Below are 26,205 nucleotides of genomic sequence, written 5' to 3' on the forward strand. Positions count from 1 at the left end.
GAATAGAATGGAAGAGTGCACAGACTGGCCGAGTAAACGAACGCTTGCGTGAGTGAGTGGGTGGGTGGGTGGGTGGGTGCGTGAGTGCGTGAGTGAGTGAACGAACGAGGAAGTGAGGGATCTTGAGGCCGTGCTACCTGAAACCGGAGCTCCTGGGGGCCGGCGGGCGAGCCGACGGGCGGCTACTCCACACAGTACGGTAGGCGCGGGCTGCTCCTCCTCGAGCCCCGCTCACGCCTCCTCCCGTCTCTCCTCCTCCGCCGCCGCCCGCTCGCCGGCCGCCAGGGTCCCAGTCCCCGGCGGGCGGGCGGGCGGAGGAGGCGGCTGCTGCGCTGCTGCGCTCGCCTCGCCTGGCCGCCCGGCGCGCCGCGATGCGCAGAGGGGCCGCGCCGCCCAGGGGCCGCCGCCGCCGTCGCACCGCACCATGAAGCTCCGCAGCAAGGCGGCGGCGCTGCTCCTGCTCGCGCTGGCCGCGCTGCTGCTCGCGCTGCTGTCCCTGCGCGCCGGCCGCGCCGAGCCCCCAGCGCTGCCCGCGCGCCCCGCCGCCGCCCCGCAGCGCCACCTCGCGCCGGCCCCCGCGCGCCGGCCCGCCCCGGCCGCCCTCCCAAGGGCCGACCCGGGAGCCCCGAGGCGCCGGCCCCGGCGTCCGCGCCCCCGAGCCGGCCGCCGGGGCGCGGCGAGCCTGGAGAAGTTGGCGAGGTGAGTCGTGGCAGCCCCAGAATCCCATCTGGGGACCCTCGCCTCGCGCCTTCCACCCGTGCCAAGTCCAAGCGAGGCTTTCTCTGGGCTGGAGGGACCGATTCCAAGTTTCACCCCCGGGCTACCCACTTCTGTTTCTTACCCCGCTGGAAATGCAGAACCACCTCTAACAGCGCACTGGCTGATCATCACGTACATTTTTGAAGAAGTGTCAGGGAAAGTGGTTTGTATATCCTCCCCCCCACCTTTTTTTTTAACTGTCAAGGCGAGGCGTGTTTTTGCATTCTTGCAAACATGCGCTCTTTGTTTAATTTTTCAAAAGCCATCACGATGCAAGAATGCTTTATCTAGTTCTCATATTTCACTGGAGAATTTTTACTGAAAACTTAGATCTGATTGAGTTGGAAAAGTTAGACGTTTACCAAGGACCTCCTGTCTCTCATTCAACCTTGAATACCCCCGTGCTTAGAACAGAGGAGGCACTCGACCTAAGTTTATTAAAAAGAAGTTTCTCTTTGGAGAGGAGTGATGCGTGGCACGGGAAAGACGGAGGGGGCGTTTTCCTGTTCCTCGTTCTCTTTCAGGCTCCAGCTTGGGTAAAGGGCCGTACAAGAATAAACCATTTACCGTAACCTTCGACATTATCTTTGGTATTTTCTGGGAAGCCTAACGCGCCGCGGCTTTTCACCAGCGTTTTATCTTTGGCCTTAGGGTTGCTGGAACGGCTGCAGGTTAGGGATTTGCGTTAATTTCCTTTGTTGTGGAAAGCTTTTTAACAAACCCCTCGCCTTGTTGCGGGTCGGTTACCTCTGCCCTTTCGGAGCTGTTGATGTTTCTAACTGGGCTGCAACGCCTGCGTTTGCTGGTTAATTACTTGAAACGAGCTGAAGAATTCATTTTGACCATAATGACCAAATCTGTTTTTGGCTTTTTTACTGTAATTAAGAGAGAAGACATGAGACCTCAGAAAGTAGCTGTGTCAGCCTTTCTGTCTCTTATGCCTCATAAGAAGTGTACAGTTAGGGACTGACAAGTTTTGGGGGGGAGGGAGGAACCAAAGATTTATGGAATCGCCTTTAAGTATTTACAACACCTCACAAGTCCTTATGAATATACAGTACGCACTCTTTAAAATAAGGATATTTCTGTTAAGAACTTAGTAGGATTTTCCGTCTTATATACTGAGATTTCTTATAATAGGTGGTCTTAGGGTTCAATTACAAGTTTACTGTGATTTTTAAGTTTGGTGAAACAATTTGTAAGATAATAATAAGAGCTGACAACCATTTACCATAGCTAACTTACTGCCTGGCCCAGTGCTAACAGCTGTACATAAAGCTAGTCATCATTAACGCTGTTAGTTGACATGTCTTAACTATGTAATCTGCACCGTAACTCTAGGGTGGTGCTTCTCAAAGTGTGGTCTTTGTACCAGCAGCACCGACATCACCCGGGATTTGTTGGAAAACAAATCCTTGGTCACCAACTCAGCCCTGGTAAACCATGTAGGTGGGGGCTCAGTAATCTGTGTTTTAACAAACCCTCAAGGGGATGCTGAGGCACACCAAAGTTTGAGAACTATTGCTCTGTGAAGTAAGCACTAATATTATCCCCATTTTACAGATGGGGAAAGTGTTACACAAGGTTAGCAGTTTGGCCAGGGTTCACAGGTAAACCAGTTGCTGTTGAGGTGACTGGGACTCACAGTGACCCCATGTGTGTCAGAGTAGAGCTGTGCCCCAGAGGGTTTTCAGTGGTTGATTTTTTGGAAGTAGACCTACAGGCCTTTCTTCTGGAGGCACCTCTCAGTGGACTCGAACCTCCAAAGTTTCCAATAGCAGCTGAGCACATTAACCATTTATACCACCCAGGGACTTAAGGTTCACAGTATGTGATAAATAAGAATAAAGATTCGGGCAGCCTGGGCTCACCTTGGCTCTTACCTGCTATGCTGATGTCAGGCAACCGTCTTGCCTGCATTTCTTAGTTTTTCTGAGGTTTTTCTAAAGAAACGCCGTAGGTTTTTTGAACTGTCTCATTCTTCAAGGTGCGGGGAACATTGGGGCAGCATCTTCTTGTCTCTTTCAGAACAAATTGTCTCTGGCTAGCAGCAGATCATGAACAGAATCCAAATGGATGTTTTAGGGAAGGACTCTTTTCATGAGCAGCAGAACCTCTTGAAGCCATTTTTCTTTTTGAACATATCTCCTAGATTATCATGGAAATCATGGCCAACACCATAGGAATAAAGAACAAAATTAGAAAACTCGGGAAAGGAGGGGAAAAAGAAAAGCCACAGGAAGTCTCAGGCTCGTATGCATAAACATGAAAGTCTAGTGTCCTCTGGAGAAGTTGACATTTTCTGGGATTTATTTATTATTTCTTTTGCTACCTCTACAGTCACGGCAACAGAAGATTCTGGAGTAACAAGGGAGCAGGAGGAAAGATCACTGCATGGCTGCTTTAATTGCTTTCCTAGTCCTGCCTGGGTTAAATTTTTTGTGGTTGAGGAGGAATTTCAATTTTAGAGAGGGAAAAGAGAGCCTCGTGTTTTCAGAGAGCAAGTGCTTTAATCTCTTCACATGGCTAGGATCCAAAAGAGATGAAGGCTACGTGAGCTCATTTCTCGGGCCTGGGGAGGGTCAGACTTGTGGTTGGCAGAAAGCTTGGAGTTGGATGTGACACAGTCTACCACCTGCTGACCATCCACAGCTCGGTGCGTGGCCTCCCCCAGGGCACTGCTGTAAGTGAAGTTCTGCCACGTCAACACAGGAAACACAGCCTTCTCCTTCCACATCTTGTTTTCATTTCGGAGAAGTTTCCAGGGACTTGCCTGGTTAGCAGGCCGACCCTACAATTTTATAACTACTCATTTGTAGGCATTCTGTCCTGCGGCAGCCTCCCCTCTCTATAAATATAAAGCCAGGAGGTGAGGTCTGAGCTTTTAGGTCAAGGGTGGGATCCGAAAATGGACACTGTGCTGTTAAGTAGCAGTCTCAGTACACAAGAGAAATGAAATCTTCCTTCCATTTTGGTTTATTGGTGATTTTTACCTGGCTGACTTCCAAAAAGAATTTGAGATGACTTACAGTAGAAGACACGTATACAATAAGGCCGTTGAAATAGTTATAAAAAGTGAAAAGTCATAAAGAGAAGGGGGGAATAAGTTCTGTCAAAAACTGAGGCCAGTATTGTTATGAGGATTAGGTCTTAAATTTAGCTCTAAGCTTCCTGGCAGCCACGTCAAAAAGGGAATCATAACGGGCTGCCTCGTTTTCACTGAATGAGAAAATGAAAAGTTTATCCAGAGAGATGATTTGTGTTTTTCATGGAACCGAATGCTAAAATGAGAATTTTACTTGGGAGTAGTCTTTGGAGGACCATCTGTCCAGCTTGCCTCTGAAATATCTTCTTTGAGCCAACATACGGAAAAGGTAGTTTAATGTTACTGTCAAGGTGATGTAAAAAGAGAATTTGGCATCTGAAGTCAGGCCAACTGGGTTCTAGTCCCAAGCCATTTTACCTCAATTTCCTCATGTCTGAAATGAGGGAATCAATCCAAAAGTTTTCTAACATTTCTGCCAGCTCTGACACTTGGTGATCCTGTGATGAGATCATCACACTTAGCTGCAAAACCCTAACAATGTCTATTACTTAGCCCTGTGAGCTGTCTCTTGCAAAATCCCTGTTTCTCATTTATCAGCTCCAACCTGAAACTATAGCTGATTATTCAACTTCAGCCCTCTCTTGAGCTTCATTCTTTTTCTTTTGGGTTGGCCTGGATATTGCTGCTTTCTTTCAACCTTTCTTTCTTTCTCTCTCTTTCTTTTATCGTGGTGAAAGTATACACACCAAGACATTCCCTAGTACAGCAACTTCCACATTTACAATTCAGTGACATTGATTACATTTTTCACGTTGTGCCATGTTCCCCATCCTTTTCCAAAATATTCTACCACAATTAACATAAACTCAATACTCTCCAAACAAAAACTCCCTGTTTCCCTCTCCCTTCTGCCATTAATAATCTCTGATTTCTGTGTATTTGCTTTTTTCCTATAAATGAGATCATACAGTATTCGTCCGTTTGCAACAAACATATTTTGCTCAGTGTAGTGTTTTCAAGGTTCGTCCGTGTTGTGGCATGCATCTGAACTTCATTTCTCTTTATGGCTGCATAACATTCCATTGTATGTATAGACCACGTTTTGTTTATCCATTTGTCTGTTGATGGATATTTTGGTTGAGTCCATCTTTTGGCTGTTGTGAATAGTGCTGCAGTGAACACTGGCATACAGGTTTCTGTTTGCCTTGCTGTTGCCTTTCTTTAAAAAGATGGTTTCTAAGGCAGACATAGGCTACCTCTCAGCCCTGTGGTGTCCCTCTGTCATTTTATTCCACAGTCACCCAGCAAGTGTTTACTGAGCATATGCTCTGTACCAGGTGCTCACTGTACAGTGGTGAATGGTGTTGCTGCTCTCCCAGATTCATCGGCGCGGGGGGGGGGGAGGGCAGAGAGAATACAGAAAGAAGTAAGTTATACTTGGCAGCTTCCCTCGCCGCCCCAGTGAGAGGAAACATGTGTACTTGCTCATCAAGAGTCACCGTTTCCTGCAGTTCCTTTTGTTCTCTGAGATAAACTTTCTCAGAGAGTTAGTTGGAATAAAGGTCTCATTAAAGACAGATGGTGTTATATAGCAAACTACTAAGTCTGTGGCCCTAATTAGCTGATAACCCCAGAGCACGTCAAAGCACGTTAAAGGTTTCTGGATCATGCGTACCGTCTGTGATATTATTATGCAGCTGTGAGTTTTGATTTTTGTGAGTTTTGATTCTGTTCAGAATTCATTTTTAATCAATTGGTCCATGAGTTCTTTCTTTCACTCTCCATGCCTACCCAGTTTGTTTGCTCTCTTACTTCTATCCCAAAATACAACTCCGGTCCCACCATTTCTAACACTTCCACTCAGAGACACCATCTGTCTTAGTCATCTAGTGCTGCTGTAACAGAAATACCACAAGTGGATGGCTCCAACAAACACAAGTTTATTCTGCTAAAAGTCCGAATTCAGGGCGTCAGCTCCAGCGGAAATTTTTCTTTCTCTGTCAACTCTGGAGGAAGGTCCTTGTCATCAATCTTCTCCTGGTCTAGGAGCTTCTCAGCGCAGGAACCCTAGGTTCAAAGGACATTCTCTGCTCCTGGCACTACATTTTTGGTGGTATGAGTTCCCCCGTCTCTCTGCTGGCTTCTCTCTTTTATACCTCAAAAGAGATTGACTTAAAACACAACCTAATCTTAAAGATTGTGTCCTGCCTCATTAACATAACTGCCACTAATCCCACCTCATCAACATCATAGAGATAGGATTTATAACACAGGAAAATCACATCCGTTGACAAAGTGGTATGCAGTCACACAATACTGGGAATCATGGCCTAGCCAAGTTGTCAAACATTTTGGGGGGACACAGTTCAATCCGTGACACCATAATCTCACGCCTGGATGCCTGCCGTAGTCTCTTCCCTGGTTTGCCTGTTTCCACTCTAGCATCCTCCACAGTCCATTTGCCATACAGCTGCTGGAGTAATGTTTTAAATATGTAGACCAGATCCCACCACTCTGATGGTTGAAGCCCTCCAATGACTTCCTGTCACACTGAGAATAAAATTCCGTTTCTCAGTGTGGCCTTTGAGCACTTGCCTGATCTCAAGCCCAGTTAGCTTGACGGCCTCATCTACTGCTCCCCACCTCGCTAGCTCCAAGTCAGCCACACTGGTTGACAGATAACCTGAAGGGTTCACACCTCAGTGCTTTCACTTGCCTGTCCTCGGAATGTTCTAGCATGGCTAGCTCCCTCACTTCTTTCAGGCCTGTGCTCAAATGTTTCCTCCTTAAAGAAGTCTTCCTGGCTGCCCAGAAACACAGGATCCTTCGTATCATTCTCTACCCCCTTTACCCTGCTTTAGTTTTCTTTTTACATAAAAATTTTACGTAGCAAATAAAATTGTATTTTGTCTACCTCCCCCCGCCCCACAACATGTAAACGTTACTTCTTATTGATTGCTGTATCCCTGGCATCTAGAGCAGAGATCTCGTAAGAAAAACCCCTTGCCGCCGAGTCGATTCCAATTATAAGGACCCTAAAGGACAGAGTAGAACTGCGTTTCCAAGGAGCGCCTGGTGGATTCAACTGCTGATCTTTTGGTTAGCAGCTGTAGCTCTTAATCACAATGCTACCAGCATTTCCAGAGATCTCGTAATAGATAATAAATATTTGTTACATGAACGACGAATGAATGAATGGAGCACCACCTCATGCCAGCGCTATGCTACGGCTTTATCTGTATTATTAAATGAGATATTATTTAATAATATTCAGAAAAATCCCATACCTTTTAGGAGAGTAGTGAAGATGTTTAAAAATATGCTGACTCAAAGCGACCCTATAGGCTAGAGTAGAACTTCCCCATAGGGTTTCCAAGGAGCGCCACTGCTGACCTTTTGATTAGTAGCCGTAGCTCTCAACTGGTGCATCACCAAGGCTCCAAATGACACATTATTTAATAGTATTCAAAACAATCCCATACCTTTTAAGGTGATAGTGAGGATCTTTAAAAATACGCCAGGCACTGTATTAAGCACTTCACATGCATTATTACATTTGGCCTTCACAACGACCTATGAAGTAGGTACTATTACTGGATAGGACAAGTCTCCTTCAGTTTCAAGTGGTAGAAACTCAGCTCATATCACTTAGCACAAAAGGGGATTACTGGCTCATGAAGCTGGCAAGTGCAGAGGAGGTAAAGCTTCAGTCACAGCTGTATCCAGGCTTATAGCCATCTGCTTCCTTCTGTGTAGGGACACTCTCAGGTGAGTTTTCTCCATGTGATGGTTCACAGCATGCCTGGGCTTGCATCTTCTCCTTTAATAACCTCTAACTAAAACACCCAGGGCTTCCTCTACCAGCCTCACTTGGATCACAAGCATATTCAGCCATTGATAGCCACACTTGGGCCATGTATGTACAGCTGGGGGTGGGGGCCCAGGGAATGATCCAGAAAACAGAAGAAAAGTGTTTTTCCCAAAGAAAATTGAGGTGCTCTTACCAAAAACTCCTGTATATGGATGCTAGTCAGAAAAACCAAAAACAAAAGCAGGTATCCATTATAATCAGTATGCCCATTTTACAGATGGGTAAACTGAGAGTTAGAGGTAGTTAAAACATTTGCCCCAGATGGGACAGCCAAGGGACAGACTTGGGATGTGAAGCCAGTCCATGTGCTTCTAGAGCCAAATTGCTAACAACTGTGCTATACTTTGGAACAAATCTCGAAATCGGAACCATTTGATTGCTTTCTAGAATTCCTTTGTAAAAGATCCCTTTAATAAAATCTCTCTCTCTTAAAATTTTTTAATGGACTTTATTTTTTGAGCAGTTTTAGGTTTACACAAAAATTGTGCAGAAAGTATAGCGTTCCCATATATCCCCTCGGCTGCAGTTTCTCTTATTGTTGACATCTTAGGTTTACAATTAATGAACCAATATTGATATATTATTATCAACTAAAGTTCATTGGGGCTCACTCTCTGCATTGTACAGTCCTTTGGGTTTTGACAAATGCATAATGCCATGTGCCCACCATTACAGTATCATGCAGAACGGTTTCACTGCCCTAAAAATGCCCTGCACTCCACCTATTCATCCCTTCCCCAGCCCCCTGGCAACCACTGATCTTTTTGCTGTCTCTATGATTTTGCCTTTTCCAGACTGTCATATAGTTGGAATCATAAAGCATGTAGATTTTTGGCTTCTTCTACTTAGCAACATGCATTTAAGGTTCCTCCCTGTCTTTTTGTAGCTTGATAGCTCATTTCCTTTTTATCGCTGAATAACATTCCATTGTATGGATATACCACAGTTTGCTTATCCTGTTGAAGGACCTCTTGGTTGCGTCTAGTTTTTGGCAATTATGAATAAAGCTGTGTACAGGTTTTTATGTGGACATGTGTCTTTATCTGATTTGGGTAAATAGCTAAGAGTGTGGCTCTTCGATCTAATGGTAAGCCTATGTTTACTTTTGTAAGAAACTACCGGGCTGTCTTCCAAAGTGACTACACCATTTTGCATTTCCACCAGCAATGAATGGGGGTTCGCTCTCTATTTTCGTAATTGAAATCGTTCGTATTTATAGTGGAAGAAAGGCAGGTTGCAAAAATGATCCTTTTTTAAAAAAAGTTATGTATTTACACATTTATACACGCACACACACACACGCACGTAAGCACACTGGGTTAGCTCTGGAAGATGATACACCAAAATGTTAATGGTTACCGAATTGGTACTGTGGGTGTTCCCGCCTTTTTGCTTGTCTGTATTTTTTAACTTTTCTGTGATAAATACATGCGTTACTTATATAGTTTATAAAACAACATAAAATAGATTATCATAAAAAATTTAAATCTCTTACTGGCCTGAGGCGTAGAAGGATTGAAATTAGTTGGGGAGACCGTTTGATTCCTTTTCTTCCCTTTATATTGCGAAGTCCGTCATGCTCTTTTTTTATGAGATGAGACAGAAATGTCCGTTTGCAGAATAGGTAATACTCATTCTTCTCCCTCGGATGTCAGCAGCCATTTCAAACTAGCACTCTTGGTTCGTATTTTAAAATCTCAATAACATCTTAATTTGAAAAGAAGAAGGAGGTCGAGAAATAGAACCTCCTGTGTCAGGAACAATCATAAGGGAGAGAAAATGAAATGAGAATTAGTCCAGGCACCATCATAAAATCTGGGCAGGGGTGGGGGGAACAAACACAAATGCGCGGGACCTGAAGTCATAGTGAATGTTGACCTCTAAGGTGGAGTTGATGCTGGTGTTACCAGCTGTTGTGGGGATTGTGTCCTGCACAGGGCACCCCGGGAGGCTGTGAGTGGGGGCCTGAAATCCAGTCCGGGCTTGGTTCATGGAGCTGGGAGCCTTGGGTAGAGGCTTCCTCTGTCCAGAGGGGGTGACTTTTCTAATTCCCTTAGGAGCCCCTCGATGATGCAAACAGTTGACATGATTGGCTGCTAACTCAGTGGTTGGAAGTTCAAGTTCACCCAGAGGTGCCTCAGAAGAAAGGTTTGGCAGTCGACTTCCAAAAAATCAACCAGTGAAAACCCTACGGAGCGCAGTCCTACTGTGACACACATGGGGTCGCCTGAGTTGTAATTAACTTAATGGCTTCTGGTTTTTTGTTTGTTTGTTTAGGCTAATGTGGCCCCAAATATAGCATAATGATTTAAAACATCACCTCTTGAGTCTAGCTGCCTGGGTTTGAATCCTTGCTCTACAACTTACTGATCATAAACCGTATGTGTATAATGATGTCTAGAAGCAAACACACATATATACACATGGACAGAACTACACCTACTAGTAGGCGTTGAACACCTACTGTGCAATAGCCTTGGAGTTTGGGTAGAAACACAGCCATGTTTTAAATATCATGAACCAAAATAAGCCTGTGTATTTATCAAATAATTTTATTAAGTCTCACCCACTATGGCAGTTTGTTGGCACTCGGTTGACATTACTCATATAATACTGTGACTTCAAGGCAAATGCCAGCCTTTCTGTCTGTCTTGCCAGATTAATTATACTTGATTTCACTCCAAAGCCACGGGTCATTAAAAGTGATTTAACTGTTAGCAAAGTCCTTAGTGTCATGTCTGGGTTTCTGAGTGAAGGCTCTAGCCAGAGCTTCAGTGGGGAAAACCTTGTCAAGGGCTTCACGTCTTCCCAAACCTGTGGTTTGTAGGGAACTTTATTAAGCGTCTTCACTAAATGTGTCTACGATTAATGTGGATATAATTACCCGTCACCAGACTTGCCTTCTAGGGACTGTATCAAGGTGTTTCCATTTCCTCAACTGCCGCTCTGGCCTAATTTGCAGACCTTCTCCGTGTTAAAATAACTATGATTTCATCTTGTGAAAAAATTTTACTAGGAAAGGAGGGCTCTACTAACCAATTCTTTCCCTGAGGTGAGCATACTCACCTTTTGTCAATTCATCTTCTGCCATTTTTTCCCCGTATATTTGTTTCCTCCCTTAAGTAAAACTAGTTACCAACAGCCCTGTTCTAGGCTACATTATAAAGAACTGCGATTCTCTGCCAGGCTTCTACTGCTGGCTGGTATCACGGCATCAGGTTTATCTGAGCTAATTTAGCTTGTCAGTTAAGGACAAGCATTGATAAGAAAGGTAGCAGAAAAAGAGGGTCTGAGTGGAACCAATTACTCGCTTTAATAATTCAGTGTTTTGCAGTAATAGGCTACAAAGTAAATAGCACTACACGTAAATGCTCTATTTCATTATTTATACACTCCAGAAATTGAAGTTTAATTAAGTCACACACTTGAGACTTGTAAGCGATTAAGGAGACGCTTCATCTCAGACAGCATGGAAGCAATGAAGCTGCTTTTCCTTTGGAGCCTCTTTTGTTGGTGTAAATATCATTTTACATTTGAGAGTGGGGAGGGCTTGAGCCAGGACAATCCATCCAATGCTTTTCAAACTCCAGCCCTTTCTACGTCAGCATCGTGATTCTTGTAAAATCCCTATACTACCATTGCCTACTTTAAAATAACCAGGGATGTAAACCTATGTATATATGTTTATTTATTTAATAACAGCTTTATGGAGATATAATTCACATATTCTTTTAAAGTATTTATTATCTTTTACGTATATTCACAAAATTGTATAATCATTATTGTCGTTGTTACCTGCATCCAGTTTGCCCCTGACTCACGGGGACCCCACACACAGCAGAATGAGATGCTGCTCGGTCCTGCACCATCCCTATGATCAGGTGAAGGTCAGACTATTGTGATCTGTATAGGATTTTTATTGACTGATTTTCAGAAGTAGATCCAGGCCTTTCTTCCTGGTCTTAGTCTGGAAGCACCTCTGAAACCCATTCAGCATGATAGCAACACACAAGCCTCCACTGACAGACAGGTGGTGGCTACACATGAGGTGCATTGGCCGGGAATCGAACCCGGGTCTTCTGCATGGAAGGCAAGAGTTCTACCACTGAACCACCAATGCCCCCACTGTACAACCATTACCACTAATTTCAGAACATTTTCATCATTCCAGAAAGAAACCCCATACTCATTAGCAGTAATCTCCATCGTTGCTTCCTCCCCTCAGTCATTCTACTGTCTTTATGAATTTGCCTATTCTGGATTTTTATGTATATGGAATCATGAAATATGTAGCCTTTGTGACTGTTTTCAAGGTTCATCCGTGTTGTAGCATGCATTCATACTTCATTCTGTTTCATTGCAAAATAATATTCCATTGTATGGGTATACCACATTTTATTTATTCATTTATCAGGTGATGGACATTTAAGTTGTTTCCACTTTGGCTATTATGAATAATGCTCCTATGAACATTTGTTTATAAGTTTTTGCCCAGGCACATGTTTTAATTTCCTTTGTGTATATACCTAGGAGTGGAATTGCAGGGTCATTTAGTAACTCTGGAAACCCTGGTGGCATAGTGGTTAAGTGCTACGGCTGCTAACCAAGAGTTCAGCAGTTTGAATCTGCCAGGTGCTCCTTGGAAACTCTATGGGGCAGTTCTACTCCGTTCTGTAGGGTCACTATGAGTCGGAATCGGCCTGATGGCAGTGGATTTGGTTTTGGTAATAACTCTACGTTTAACATTTTGGGGAACTGCCGAACTATTTTCTAAAGTGGCCACACCACTTTATAATCCCATGAACCATGTTACAATCCCACCAGCAATGTTTGAGGGTTCTAATTTCTCCACATCCAAAATATATTTATTTTTCAAGGAAGCTTTATATCACTGCCATAAATTGTCAATGATAACATAAATAGAAGATAATAATCAAATCAAACACTAAGAAAACTATACATCATTCATCCCTAGTTTGATACTCTTGCCTGCTGAAGGTTCTGCATCTGAGATCTGCTGCCTTTTCAACTGAAAGGGATGATTAGGCAATATTAGCAAGGTGCTCAAGACATATGAACATCAAGCTGAGACTTGACTTTCGTTGACATTGCTGAGAAAAAGAGCTAAAAATGGAATAACTTTGTCACTATGTGATTCAATGTTATTTGATGCTGTATCTAAATATTAACTACTGCTTACACATCACACCTTTTGGAATACGTGGGATTAAGAGGCACTGAACCTTACGCAAGTGTGTTTCATCTTGTTTCAGCTGTCAGTTTTGTGCTTACATTGTATACGTAACTCAGAGGTGGCTGAGATGGTGTTTCTTATGCTTTTTGTTTTTCTTTCCATAGTCTTCTCACGGTGTTTTCTCCCCATTTCTTCTCATGGAATCTTCCTAGAGAAGTCTTGGGTAAATTTGAAAAGCTGTCAAAATTGCTGCTTTCTTGATAAGCTAATAGGTATTAACCCAGTAATTCCATTTCTGAGAATGTAGTCTAAGGAAATAAGGTAAAAGAAGAAAAAATGTCAGCAGACCAAAGATGGTCAGGGCAACATGTTTTTAAAACTGAGAATAATTCGAAGCAACAATAAAAGGAAAATGATTATAAGTTATGATGTTTTAGTTGGATGGAATAGTAGATAAAACCAAAAAACCAAACCCAGTGCCATCGAGTCGATTCCGACGCATAGCGACCCTACAGGACAGAGTAGAATGGAATAGTAATAGACAATAAAAATTATTGTTATGAAGACTTACGTAGTAACAAGAAAACAAAAGAATTAAATAAAAAAGTAGAATGTAAAATATACACAGTATTAGTACAGATGTAACAATACGTATTCAATGGAATAAAGACCAGAATGTAACATACAAAACACGAGAGCAGTTTTATGGGGCAAGATTTTCATTTACCAACTTTAATATTTCAAAACGTTTTATGTTTTTCAATTTAAAATGTACATTGTGTATTTTATTCCTGTCTTTTTTTCTAAAGACATTTTTGTTTATTTAGATTGTCTTATATTTATTTTGGAAACCCTGGTGGCATAGTGGTTAAGTGCTACAGCTACTAACCAAGAGGTTGGCAGTTCGAATCTGCCAGGCGCTCCTTGGAAACTCTGTTGGGCAGTTCTACTCTGTCCTACAGGGTCGCTGTGAGTTGGAATCGACTCGACGGCAGTGGGTTTGGTTTTTTTTTTAGAGTCCCTGGGTGGTGCAAATGGTTAAGTATTCAGCTATAAACCAAAAGGTTGGGAGTTCAAATCCACCCAGAGGTGCCTCCAAAGAAAGGCCTGCCGATCGAGTTCTGAAAGGTCACACCCACTGAAAACCCTGTGGAGCACAGTTCTACTCTGAAACACATGGGGCAGCCATGAGTCAGAATCAACTCAACAGCAACTGGTTTGTTTTTTTAAAAATATAGATTGTATGTAATTACAATGAAACAATATTTAAATACTTAATGTGTAAATACTTAACATTTAAATTTAATGTTACGTGTCAGCTTGCATCGGCTATGATTCTCAGTGGTTTGGTAGACATTGGACTGATTGTTCTTCCATAACCTAATTTAATGTAATCACCTCCATGATGAGATCTGCTATGAGCAGCCAATTGGTTGAAAAGGGAATTTCCTTGGGGGGTGTGGCCTGCCTCCAATATATAAATGGGTGTTCTGGCAAGGCTCACTCTTACTCTGGATCCTGCATCTAACTTGTCATCATCTGACCTCCAGTTTTTGGGATGTGAGCTAGCAGCCTACCGTCTGGCCTGCCATTTTTGGCTTTGTCAGCCCCTGCAACCACGTGAATCACAAGAAGCCTCCATCCTGACGTCTGACCCATGGTTTTGGGACTTTCCAGCCTCTACAACTGTGTGAACCGTTTCCTTGAATTAAATATGTGTCTCATTTTTATATACATGTTTCACTGGTTTTGCTCTTCTAGAGAACTCAGCCTAAGGCACCAGCTGAGGTAAGTTTTTGGAAGGAAATAAGCAAGGATTATGACAGAGTAAAAGAGAGGGCACGCCATGGACAGGGAAGACTTTCCTGCCATCCAAAGGAGAAGGAGCTGGCCACACAAAGAGCCAGGCAAGCACATTCTGGATGAAGGACCCAGTTTGTGTCAAGGTCCAGGCGTGACCACAGGCTTGGGTGGCTCAGGTAGAAAGAAAGAAAACGTGATGGGTGTGGCGATTGCGGAACTGGAGGGTCAGGGAGCTGGAAGCATCTTCCAAGTAGCAGTTGAAGTCCCAGAGAATGATGACAGGAATCGGTGTGGGGAGGAATATTGTGAGCCAAGGTGAAAGTCGATAGATGACACCAACTAGGGTAAAATTGCCTCACGCTACAGACTTCACTATCTAGACATCTGCAGGTTTGAATGTGGCATGGGAGCAAGGAGGATACACCATCCCCATCTACTGGCCCAAGCACCTGAGGCAGGGGAGAAAGAATAGCCTCAGCTGGGGAAAGACTTGCTGGGGAGGATTTTATCCTCACCAAGCTTGTTCTTGTTAGTTGCCCTCCAGTCCATTCTGACTCATGGCAATAGCATGTGTGCAGAATAGAACTGCTCCTTCAGAGACACCTCTGTGTGGGTTCGAACCACGGATCTTTTGGTTAGTACTCAAGTGCTTAACCATTTGATGTACCTAGTGACTCCTCATAAGGCAGGCACATTTTAATTAAGGCAAAAAGTGAGGAGACTATGCTGAGAAGAGGCTGAGGGCAGAGTAGGTGTTCCTGAGGGCATTGGGGTTGTGTTTGGGAGAGAGGTCAGAGGTCAGCTCAGGTAATTAGTTCCTGAGTATAGCAGAACTATGGCTGGATGTGTGGTACCTGTATACGGTAGTGCAGGTTCCAGGGCTTCACCCAAGACCTACTGAATGGGGATCTCTGTGTATTAACAGATACCCCAGATGAATGTGATGTGCAGCCATGTAGGGTCTCCCCTGCCCTAAATGATAACTGGCATCTCATCCAGCTATAAAACTGGAAGGATGATGAGAATTTGGGTCAGGGTCCTAGGAGTGGGCAACAAGGAAGAATGGATGCAATGAGCATTTCAAGGGATAAATCAAGGTGAACATGAAAGAAGGTGCAAAAGTCCAAGATGACTAGAAACATATTCTTAGGACATTGATTGGGAATCTTTTTGGTTGCTAAGTTGTAAGTTTATTTCAAACTGGCTTCAGAAAAAGGGAATTTATTGGATCCAGGTATTCAAGTAATGTTGTTAAAGCTGGGAGCCGGCATCTTTTGGCTCTGCTTTCTTCTGTGTTGATTCTCATTCAGGCTGTACCTGTGTAGTGGCCAAGATGGTCATCATCAGCTTCAGCCTTAGCAACAGGTCTTAAACAATCCTGGACAGCAGTGTCTGTTCCAATTCCCTTTTATAAAGTATAAATAAGTACATAGTTAACCATCAGTCAGAGCAGTGCTAGAATTCTCCGCCACCCATTCCCTGCCGAAGCCCAGCAATTCAAGGGGTTAAAAAGCCCTAAGTTTGCACACTGGACTCCTGGCTCCTCACAAAGTCCTGAGTGACATCTGAGAGCTGCTGAGTTTGCTGTTGGCAGAGTTGGTGAAAGGCACATCATTTCGACGCTCTTAAACTTTATTACTCATTGTGACTGCAGAACACCAACGCTTGTTACCTGAAGCCTGAGATTATTAATGTAACATGAGAGGTATCACAGTGAGCACAGTAAAGGTCTTATTAAATCCCAACCACTGATACCTGAACTGGCACCAGGAGAGGCTTTCTTTTTCTTTTTTAGTTCCTGTCGCCAGACAACCATGAAAGATTGCAGCCCCTAGCCCCTGTCCTTTGGACATTGCAGTCCGGAATCACTGAAGCCTGAAACCAGGAGAAGTGACCTGCTGTGTGTGCTGCAGGGGAGGGCAAGCTTTCTTTTCTTTTTTGATAATTTATTTTGTTGTCATTGTTGAGAAGCAAGCTTTTTTAATAAAAAAAAAAAAGTATTTGTCAAATAGTTGGGGGGGTGTCACCAAGTTGGTTCTGGCTCATGGGTGTGGGGTACACACACAGACACAAATAACACAGGGAATTCCTGTGTACCCACAATTTAGCTGAATGACAAAGATTTAAGTCCCCAGAGATAACCACTAGCCTGCGTTTGATGTTCATCATCCTCATATGTGCATTTTGCTTTACTACATGTGTCCAGAAATAACATAGAGTGCTGTTTTGGTCGTCTTTAAGCTTTATCTAAAGAGTATCCTTCTATCATTATCCTTCTGCAAATTGCTGTTTTTCATCTTCAGCATTATGATGATACATGCCACTCTCATTTATTCATTTTCACTGCTGGAGAGTATTCCACTGTTGAAATGTGTCTGATGCATTTATAATTCTCCAGTGCATGGACTGCAAGGTTCTTTCCAGTTTTTCACTATTACAAACAGGGCTGCTCTGAGCATTCTTGCGTTGTGCAAATGTGCAAGCGTTTTTTTCAGGTTATACAAGTGGGAGAAGAACTGGAGGAGTGGAGGGTGTATAGGTATCTTTACTCCTACTTGTTATGGATGTTGTGTGCCATCTAGTCAATTCTGACTCACAGTCACCCTATAGGGCAGAAGAGAAGTACCCCATCGGGTTTCCTAGGCTGTAGTCTCTACATCTATAGGAGCAGATTAACATTTTTCTCCCACAGAGCTGCTGGAGGGTTCTAACTACCAACCTTTCAGTTACCAGCTAAGTGCATAACCATTGGGCCATGTGGGTCCTTTCACTCCTGCTAGATATTGCCAAAGGGCTCTCCAAAATGTTTGGGTCAAATTACATGCAGTGTTTGAGGGGGCTAGTGCTGTCATATCCACACGAATGCCTAGAATGGTCAAACTTGTATTTATTTTTAAATATTTACCAATCTGAGGATAAAATGTAGTTTCTTTATAATTTGAATTTGTATGTCCCTGATTAATCAGGCTGATTGTTTTTGTTTAAGCAGAAGCCCCATGTGTGAAGCTGAGCTAGGTGGAATTGTTCATTACGGGGTGGGAAAGTTTTCATGTTTAAGATATCTAAGCTATTGCGTTTATTGTTGTTGTTCATTGCCACTGAGTCGATTCCAACTCATGGTGACCCCGTGTGTACAGATAGAACAGCTCCATAGTGTTTTCAGGGCTGTGACCTTTCAGGAGCAGATCGCCAGGCCTGTCTTCCGAGGCACCTCTGGGTGAGTTCAAACTGCCAACCTTTTGGCTATTGCATTTATTGTTTGAGCACCTTTGGATGACACTCCTGTTCCTAAATATTGGGCATAATTTTAAGCAGGTGAATTTCCATTAAATCTCTTCTGTAGCATATATTTTGCTTAGAGTTTTAACTGACTTTCTTGATTGACTATGACTTTAGTGTTATCTGAGACCCATGCTTCCCACCCCTTTATATGAGTTAATTGGAAGCTGGGTTTAATATTGAGCATGAAAACCCTTCCATGAAGCTAAGGAAGAGAACAGGCACCTGAGTCCTGCAGGATGGGCTCCTGGAAGTCACCAGGCACACTCCTGATTTAGTACATTTGCTCTGGCTGTCCCCTCCACCTGGAATGCTCTTCACCCAGAAATATGCTTGGCTCACTCTCTCACCTCCTTCAGTGAAGTCTTGCCTAACTTTGCACTGTACGGTACTACACCACCCCACCAGCCACTTCCACTCCCAGTACCCCTACCCTGCTGGGCCTTATATTTCCTACTTTCCTTTTCATAGCATTTATCATCTTCTAACTTTCTATGTAATTTAGATAGGAGAGATAGATAGGTAGGTAGGTAGGCAGGCAGGTAGGTAGGTAGGTAGATAGATAAACACCTGTCATTGACTCCAACTCATGGTGACATTATATACTACAGAATGAAACATTGCCCGGTCCTGCAGCAACCTCACGATCACTGGCATGTTCAAGTCCATCATTGCAGCTATTATGCCAATTCATCTCACCCTTTCTCTTCTTGGCCCTCTACCTCAGCAAACATGATGTTCTCCTCCCACAATTTATCCCTCCTGATGGTGTATCCAAAGCAAGTGAGTCAGACAATATTCTGTTGTGATCCATAAAGTTTTTATTGGCTAATTTTTAGAAGTAGACCAACAGATCTTTCTTCCTAGTCTATCTTAGCTGGGAAACTCTGCTGAAACTTGTCCACCATGGGTGACCCAGCTGGTATTTGAAATACTGGTAGCGTAGCTTCCAGTATCGTAGCAACACGCAAGCCACCACAAAAGAACAAACTGAGTTGGGTTGTGGCCTATGTAAGTTACTTAGACTCTGACTGGCATTTATTCTTTGTCTTTCCCCCACCCACTGCAGGATGTAAATTTTGCAAGGGCAGGCATCTTTGTCTGTTTTGTTCACTGCTGTCTTCCAGGCACCTAGAACAGTGCCTGGCACATAGTAGTATACAGTAAAGATGTGTTGATTAATAAACGGTTTGGAGTTAGTAAGGAAAAGAGGGCAAAGAAGAGCATTTATGAGAGAGAATGCATGTGCCAACACCTGGAGGTAACGTAGCATGTTCTCATGTAAATATGACAGCCTTGGAAAACCTGTAGGGCAGTTCTACTCTTTCCTGTAAGGTTGCTATGAGTTGGAATTGACTCAGGGGCAGTGGGTTTATGACTATGATTTTGCATGGCTGTACATTCAGGCTGGGGAGTTGTAAGAGATGTAAGTAGGGGCCATGAGCAGCAGTTTGGACTTGAGGGAAAATGGGAACCTTTTCACGCTTTTAGTCAAGGAAATAACATGATCCTATTTGCATTTTGGAGTCCCTAGGTGGTGCAAAGGACAGTTATCACACGCAGCTGCTAACTAAAAGGTTGGTGGTTCTAGTCCACTCAGAGGCACCTTGGAAGAAAGGCCTGGTGAGCTACTTCTGAAAAATCAGCCAATAAAAACTCTATGAGCACAGTTCTACTCTGACACACATGGGGTCACCATGAGTCAGAGTTGACTCGATAGCAACTGTATTTGTTTGTTTGTTTACATTTTAGAAAAACATCACTTGGACTCCAACAAGGAGAACCATAGGGTGAGGGTTATTAAGGGTAAGATTGGAGGCAGGAGGCCCACCCAGGTGGCTGTCACTGTGATCGAGGTGAGAGAAGATGGCGGCCTCCTCAGGTGGTAGCCGGGGGATGAAAAGAAGTGGACAATTTCAAGAGATACTTAGGACATATCTATTGTCCTTCCGGTGATCCCCAGAATAAGTAGAGTTCAAGTAACTCTTCACATCGGGACTGAGCAGAGCCAGGATCCCTTGCTTGTACCGAGCATGTTCTTAAGAAATCAAACTGGAAATCTCTCTAAAGCGCCCCACCCACATCTTCGGCTTTCCTCCTGGTGAAAGAAATCTGGAGCGAGCCTGCCATTTTTCAGGAGAGCAGTGACTAAGGGAGCAGAGTGCTGACTGAACGCAAAGCTTTTGGAAGGAAGGTAGCATTCGACGTCCAAGTTCCCTGGTCTCCAAATCTTTTGTGCAAGTAAATTAGTTTCATTTGTCTCAGGGCACCTTTTCCAGGCCAACTTCTTGCAACTTGCCTGAAAATGTTTCTCAGTGGTGTGTTTGAGGCTTGGCTCCAGCCCCTTGTCTGGAACAAATCTTTTATTACGAGGAAATAGTTGGATGGTTATTCTGAACTCTTGGACTCTGTTTGCCTCTCAGCTGTTGACTCAGTATTTGATACCTTGATAATTTTCAGCTTAACCTGACCCCTCTCCTGTTCATTTCTCGTGTAATATGAATTTCAAACTGGAAGCTGAATTGCATACTCGTCATCTCACCAGCCTTTAGCTAGACAGTTAGGATTAACACCTGTTTACTCTTCCAAGATGTATCATGGGCACATATGTTGTTTTCTCTGCTCACCTCCTGGACTGGTATGATTTTCCTTTGGTCCAATGGTCATGCTTTCCACCACAACCTAAAAACATCCAGATGATGAGAATATCATGTTGCTCGTTTCACATGGGAAAGGCACGATCCACCTCCTCTTGTTCAAGTTGCATTCAAATCTAATTTCCATGGCCTGTGCGAGTAGGAGCTTCACAGCCCTTGTGTCAGCTGTCGAAGTTTAGCAATACTATTTCCAAACATGGGCCAGTAGGCAGCCAGCAAGCACTAGACAGCTGAGTGCTGGCAGAAAAAGCCTCAGACACCTATAGCAGTCCAAACAGTGACTCATCCTGTGATTGCCAGGATAAATAAGGGAATAAATGGTATTTTTCTTTAAGCAGGATGAATTGTCAAAATGCTTACCACTTTATAAAATATAACAGATTGTGCCTGTTCGTGTTTCGAAACGTTCCAACCATTCACTGGCTGTTTTTTTATGAGTTGGGTAATAGCTGTAACTTGCTTTTCTTCTCTCTAGGAGACCTGGGGAATTCAGGAGTTTCCAAAATGGGCTGCCACCCGAGCTCTGGATCCACCTGGCCGTGGTGGCCTGTGGCGACCGGCTGGAGGAGACACTGGTCATGCTCAAGTCGGCTGTGCTCTTCAGCCACCGGCGGATGCGGTTTCACATCTTCACTGAGGAAGCTCTGAAGCCCGAGTTTGATAAGCAGGTGAAATACTTACTGAGTGCAGACAGGCTACGTTTTAGAAGGCGCATCTCGCGTTCTGTAATGTACCTTCCCGCACGCTCAGTTTTGTGGCCTTGAACGCCGGATTCTGAGCTTTCCTCTCCTCGTGGGTGATGTAGGGATAACTGCGCCAAACCCCTGGAGATAGGGTGAGGGTTAAATGCGATGATGCACTTAAAGCGCCTGGCACAGGGCTCCATCCTTGATGGCGTTACTCATACCGTTCTCATTTATGGGTAGGTAGCTTGTTGTTTCCATCCGTTTATGCATTTTTTTAAATGACAAGTAATGTGCGTTCGTTTAAATTGTTTTAAACAGTATCGATGTTACTAATTAAAAGATGAAAGTCCTCACTACTCTTTAGTCCCACTCAAGAGACAACTAGAGTGAATAATTTGGAGCGGTTCTTCCATAGGTTATCCTTTTTATATACAGATGGGGGGGTTGTATGTATGTGTGTATGTGTAGACACACGCACGAGTATAAATATATGGTTGTTGTTGTTAACTCCCTGTCTTAGTTATCTAGTGCTGCTATAACAGAAATACTACAAGTGGATGGAGAAATTTATTCTCTCATAGTTTTGGAGGCTAGAAGTCCAAATCCAGGGCTCCAGCTCCAGGGAAAAGCTTTCTCTTCCCGTTCGTTCTGAAGGAAGGTCCTGGTCATCAATCTTCACCTGGTCTAGGAGCTTCTCAGCATAGGGACTCTAGATCCAATGGACTCACTCTGCTCCTGGCTCTTTCTTGGTAGTACTGAGGTCCCTCTGTCTCTCTGCTTACTTCTCTCTTTTATATCTTGAAAGGGATTGACTCAAGATATAACCAATTGACTCAAGATACAACCCAATCCTATAGATTGTGTCCTGTCTCATTAACATAACTGCCTCTAATCCTGCCTCATTAACATCATAGAGATTAGGATTCATAACACATAGAGTAATTATATCAGATCACAAAACGGAGGACAACCACATAATACTGGGAATTAACCAAGTTGACACATATATTTGGTGCACATAGTTCAATCCATTACATGGCTGTGGAGTTGTCCCCCAATTTATGGTGACTTCATGCACAATGGAACAAAATGCTGCCCAGACCTGTGCCATTGCCAGCATCAGTTGTGGCTTTGACCATTGTGATCCATAGAGTTTTCACAGGCTGATTTTTGGAAGTAGATCACCAAGCATTTCTTTCTAGTCCATCTTAGCTTGGAAGCTCTGCCAAAACTTGTTTAGCATCATAGCAACATGCAAGAGTCCACTGAGAGATGAGTGGTGGCTGTGCATGAGATGCATTGGCCAGGAACCGAACCCAGGTCTCCTGTGTGAAAGGTGAGAATTCTACCGCTGAACCACCATTGCATCCCTCTATCTATCTGTCTGTCTGTCTGTCTATGGTATCCAACCATATGTGTATACCGAGATTAAAATAGATTTCTTTCGCAAAGTCAGGATTATTCTTTATGTGTTATTTTGGAACTTACTTTCACACACTTAAGACCATCTCATAAGCCTCTTTCCAGATCTGGGCTCATACATTCTCACCTCATCCTTTTTGGTGGTGGTTGTCGGTAAGTGCCGTTGAGTCAGTTTCTACTCATACCAACCTATGTACAACAGAACAAAACACTGCCTGGTCCTGCACCATCCTCACAGTCATTGTTATGCCTGAGCCCACCGTTGGAGCTATTGTATCAGCCCATCTTGTCTAGGTTCTCCTTTTTCTCTGACCCAATACCAAGCATGATATCCTTCTCCAGGGACTGGTCCCTCCTGATAACATGTCCAAAGTTTGTGAGACAAAGTCTTGCCGTTCTTACTCCTAAGGAGCATCCTGGCTGTACTTCTTCCAAGACAGGCTTGTTCGTTCTTTTGGCAAGTCATGGTATATTCAATATTCTTTGCCAACCCCATGGTTCAAAGGCATCAGTTCTTCAGGCTTCCTTATTCATTGTCCAGCTTTTGCATGCATATGAGGCGATTGAAAATACCATGGCTTGGGTCAGGTGCACCTTAGTCTCCAAAGTGGCATCTTTACTTTTTAACACTATAATGAGGTCCATTTTTGGTTACTACAAAGTATTTTACTATGCAATGGGTCATGGAGTAGTTGACCATTACTATACTGAGTAACAAGTGTTGACTTTATGTTGACTTTATACTAGCACATGAGAAGATCTTTGGAATGCTTTTTCTCCCCAGCTTAGGTACGTGAAGACCTTTGGAGACCAAGCTTTGTTTTCCTCTAAGGCTTTTTCTTTCAATACATTCCGAAATGCTGGCAGAGCAAGACTGGTTTTGTTTTGTACTTACTGACTCAATTTGACACTGCCTCCTCTTCCCCAGCTAGCTACACTAATGAGAAATACCACGAAGACATGTTGGGCGGGGAGAAGTTAATAACAGAAAGCTAGAAAATGTGTTATGTTTCCTAAGGAAAAAAAACAAAATCACATTGACATCTTCACCAAGAGAAGTCAGGGAGACAGATAGTCTTGGGGCTTTGAAATTGGTTGGGAAAATGCATTGCCAAAGACCTGAGTCAAGGAAGGGGAAAGGGGAAAAGGTAAAGCACTTGTAATTGCTCTGAAGCTGTGGCGTAAAGGAAATGATGGTAATAATAATATATAACGTTTGTCAAAGCTGTGGAGTCCCCAGGTGGTGCATGTGGTTAAACACTTGTCTGGTGGCCAAAAGGTTGACAGTTTGACTCCACCCAGATGTGCCTCAGAAGAAAGATCTGGCCTTCTACTTCTGAAACATCACAGCTATCGAAAACTCTATGAGTACATTTCCACTCTGACACACATGGATGGCCATGAGTCAGACTTGACTCGAGAGCAGCTGGTTTTTTTGTTTGTTTTAAATCAAGAACTTATTATTTATGATATAATCTCATTTAGTCCTCACAACAACCCTTTCAAGAAGGTAACAATCTGTCCCCGTTTTACAAACAGAGATAATTAAGGCTTAGAGAAATTTGCTCATCAGGGTGTCAGTTCAGGTTTACTGACTTGAAACTCCATGGACTTAACCTCTATACCATAGTACTTCCTGAACTAATAGAAAACTGAATTTCAAAACTCAGATCCACTATTTACTTGCTGTATGATCTTGGGTGAGTCAGTGGCCTTTTTGAGCATTCACTTCCCCATCTGCAGCTTGGGGCTAGCAGTCCTGATAAAAGAGATGCTGTATCTGTCGTCAGGATGGATAGGCCAAGTCAAGCTGCTGTAACAAACAGCTCCTTCAAAGCTCCGAGAGCCTCCCCACTCCTACTGCACGTCTCACATGTGGGCAGGGTGTCTGTTCCACACAGCCACTCTGGGACCAAACTTGATAGACGATTCATGCTTAGAGCTGGACCTGCTGGGACATTCAGTACCTGTAGTTCCTTAATACCATTGCAGTAGAGAAAGATTAGCGAATCATGACTGTGCTTTTCACTCCTTCTGCTTGACAGGATCACAGTTCTTTTCCACAATATTTCACTGGCCAAAAGCAGGCACAAGGCTCACCCAACTGCATGGGGGTGTGAAGAGTGGTGCTTGTGTGCGGCAAGGGAGGAGAACTGGCTATGGGCAGACACTGGTATTTTCCTGTACAATATCCATCTCACCAGTATTTATTGACTACCTGATGTATGCCAGAAGCTGGGTATCATGGATTGAATTATGTCACCCCAAAAATATGTGTATTAACTTGGTTAGGCAATGATCCCTAGTATTCTGTGGTTGTCCTCCATTTTGTGATTGTAATTTTATGTTAACGAGGATTAGGGTGGGATTGTAACACCCTTATCAGGTCACATCCCTGATCCAATGTAAAGGGAGTTTCCCTGGGGTGTGGCCTGCACCACCTTTTATCCTACCAAATCACAAGAGATAAAAGGAAAGGGAAACTAGCAGAGAGTGGGAGCCTCATACCACCAAGAAAGCAGCACCGGGAGCAGGGCGTCCTTTGGACCTGAGGCCCCTGCGCCTCAGAAGCTCCTCAACCAGGGGAAGATTAATTACAAGGACTCTTCCTCAGAGCCAAAAGAGAGAGAAGGCCTTCCACTGGAGCTGACACCCTGAATTTGGACTTATAACCTGCTAGACTATGAGAGGACAAATTTCTCTTTGTTAAAATCATCCACTTGTATTTGTGTTACAGCAGCACTAGATAAATAAGACAAGATAACTAAGACAGTGGGGCTTAGAGTGCAGCAAAATAAAATGCAGACTTGGACATAAGAGAAGTTAAGGGGAAGGAAGAGGCGTATGTGTGCGGATTACATTCTCCAAAGAGTCCCATGGGTCCCCTCCTCCTGCTATTTACACCTGTGTGTAATCCTTCCCACACAGTACCAGCGTTGGTCTGTGTGACCAATAGCCTACGGCAGGAGTGATGGTGTGTCACTTTTCAGATAAGGCTATAAAATGTACTGCACCTTCCATCTTGGTTGTACTCTTCCTCTCTTGGATCACTTGCTCAGGGAAGTCAGCTGCCACGTCAGAGCAGTCCTTTGGAGAGGCCCACGTGGCAAGGAGCCCAGGTCTTTTGCCAGCACCCATGTGTGTGAGCTTGGAAGTAGATCCTCCTTTCCCATCAAGCTTCAGATGACTGTAGCCCCAGCCAACAGCTGGACTGCTGCTTCACGAGAGATCCTGAGCCAGAACAATCTGGCACGCAGATTCCTGACCCTCAGAAACTGTATAGGATAATAAGTTTATTGTGTGAAGCTTCTAAATTTGGAGGTAATTTGTTATAAGGCAATAGATATGTATACACACACATACATACACACATAAAATACAGTAAAACCTATCAAAGCTGCAACCTGTATAAGGTGGAAACCTGTCTGAGAAGGAAAGCCAAATATTTTCCACTAAAATGAACGATACCAATAAATTAATTAATAAAA

The 26,205-nt window shown here is 43.6% G+C and overlaps 1 protein-coding gene and 1 non-coding gene across 2 annotated transcripts in view; one reads left to right on the forward strand and one right to left on the reverse strand.

Annotated features, from left to right (window-relative positions):
* The first annotated feature begins 210 nt into the window (after positions 1–210).
* Positions 211–26,205, forward strand: part of GXYLT2 (glucoside xylosyltransferase 2) — a 106,872-nt gene continuing 80,877 nt past the window's right edge. The window contains exons 1-2 of the mRNA XM_049862430.1: positions 211–699; positions 21,085–21,277. Coding sequence (XP_049718387.1) covers positions 425–699; positions 21,085–21,277 — 468 coding nt within the window. The 5' untranslated portion in view covers positions 211–424. The remainder of the gene's footprint in view (positions 700–21,084; positions 21,278–26,205) is intronic.
* TRNAG-UCC (transfer RNA glycine (anticodon UCC)) lies at positions 11,726–11,796 on the reverse strand. Its single transcript has one exon. It is a non-coding gene; the product is annotated as a tRNA-Gly (tRNA).

The sequence above is a fragment of the Elephas maximus genome, chromosome 20, assembly GCF_024166365.1.
Source record: "Elephas maximus indicus isolate mEleMax1 chromosome 20, mEleMax1 primary haplotype, whole genome shotgun sequence".
Taxonomy (NCBI): Eukaryota; Metazoa; Chordata; class Mammalia; order Proboscidea; family Elephantidae; genus Elephas; species Elephas maximus.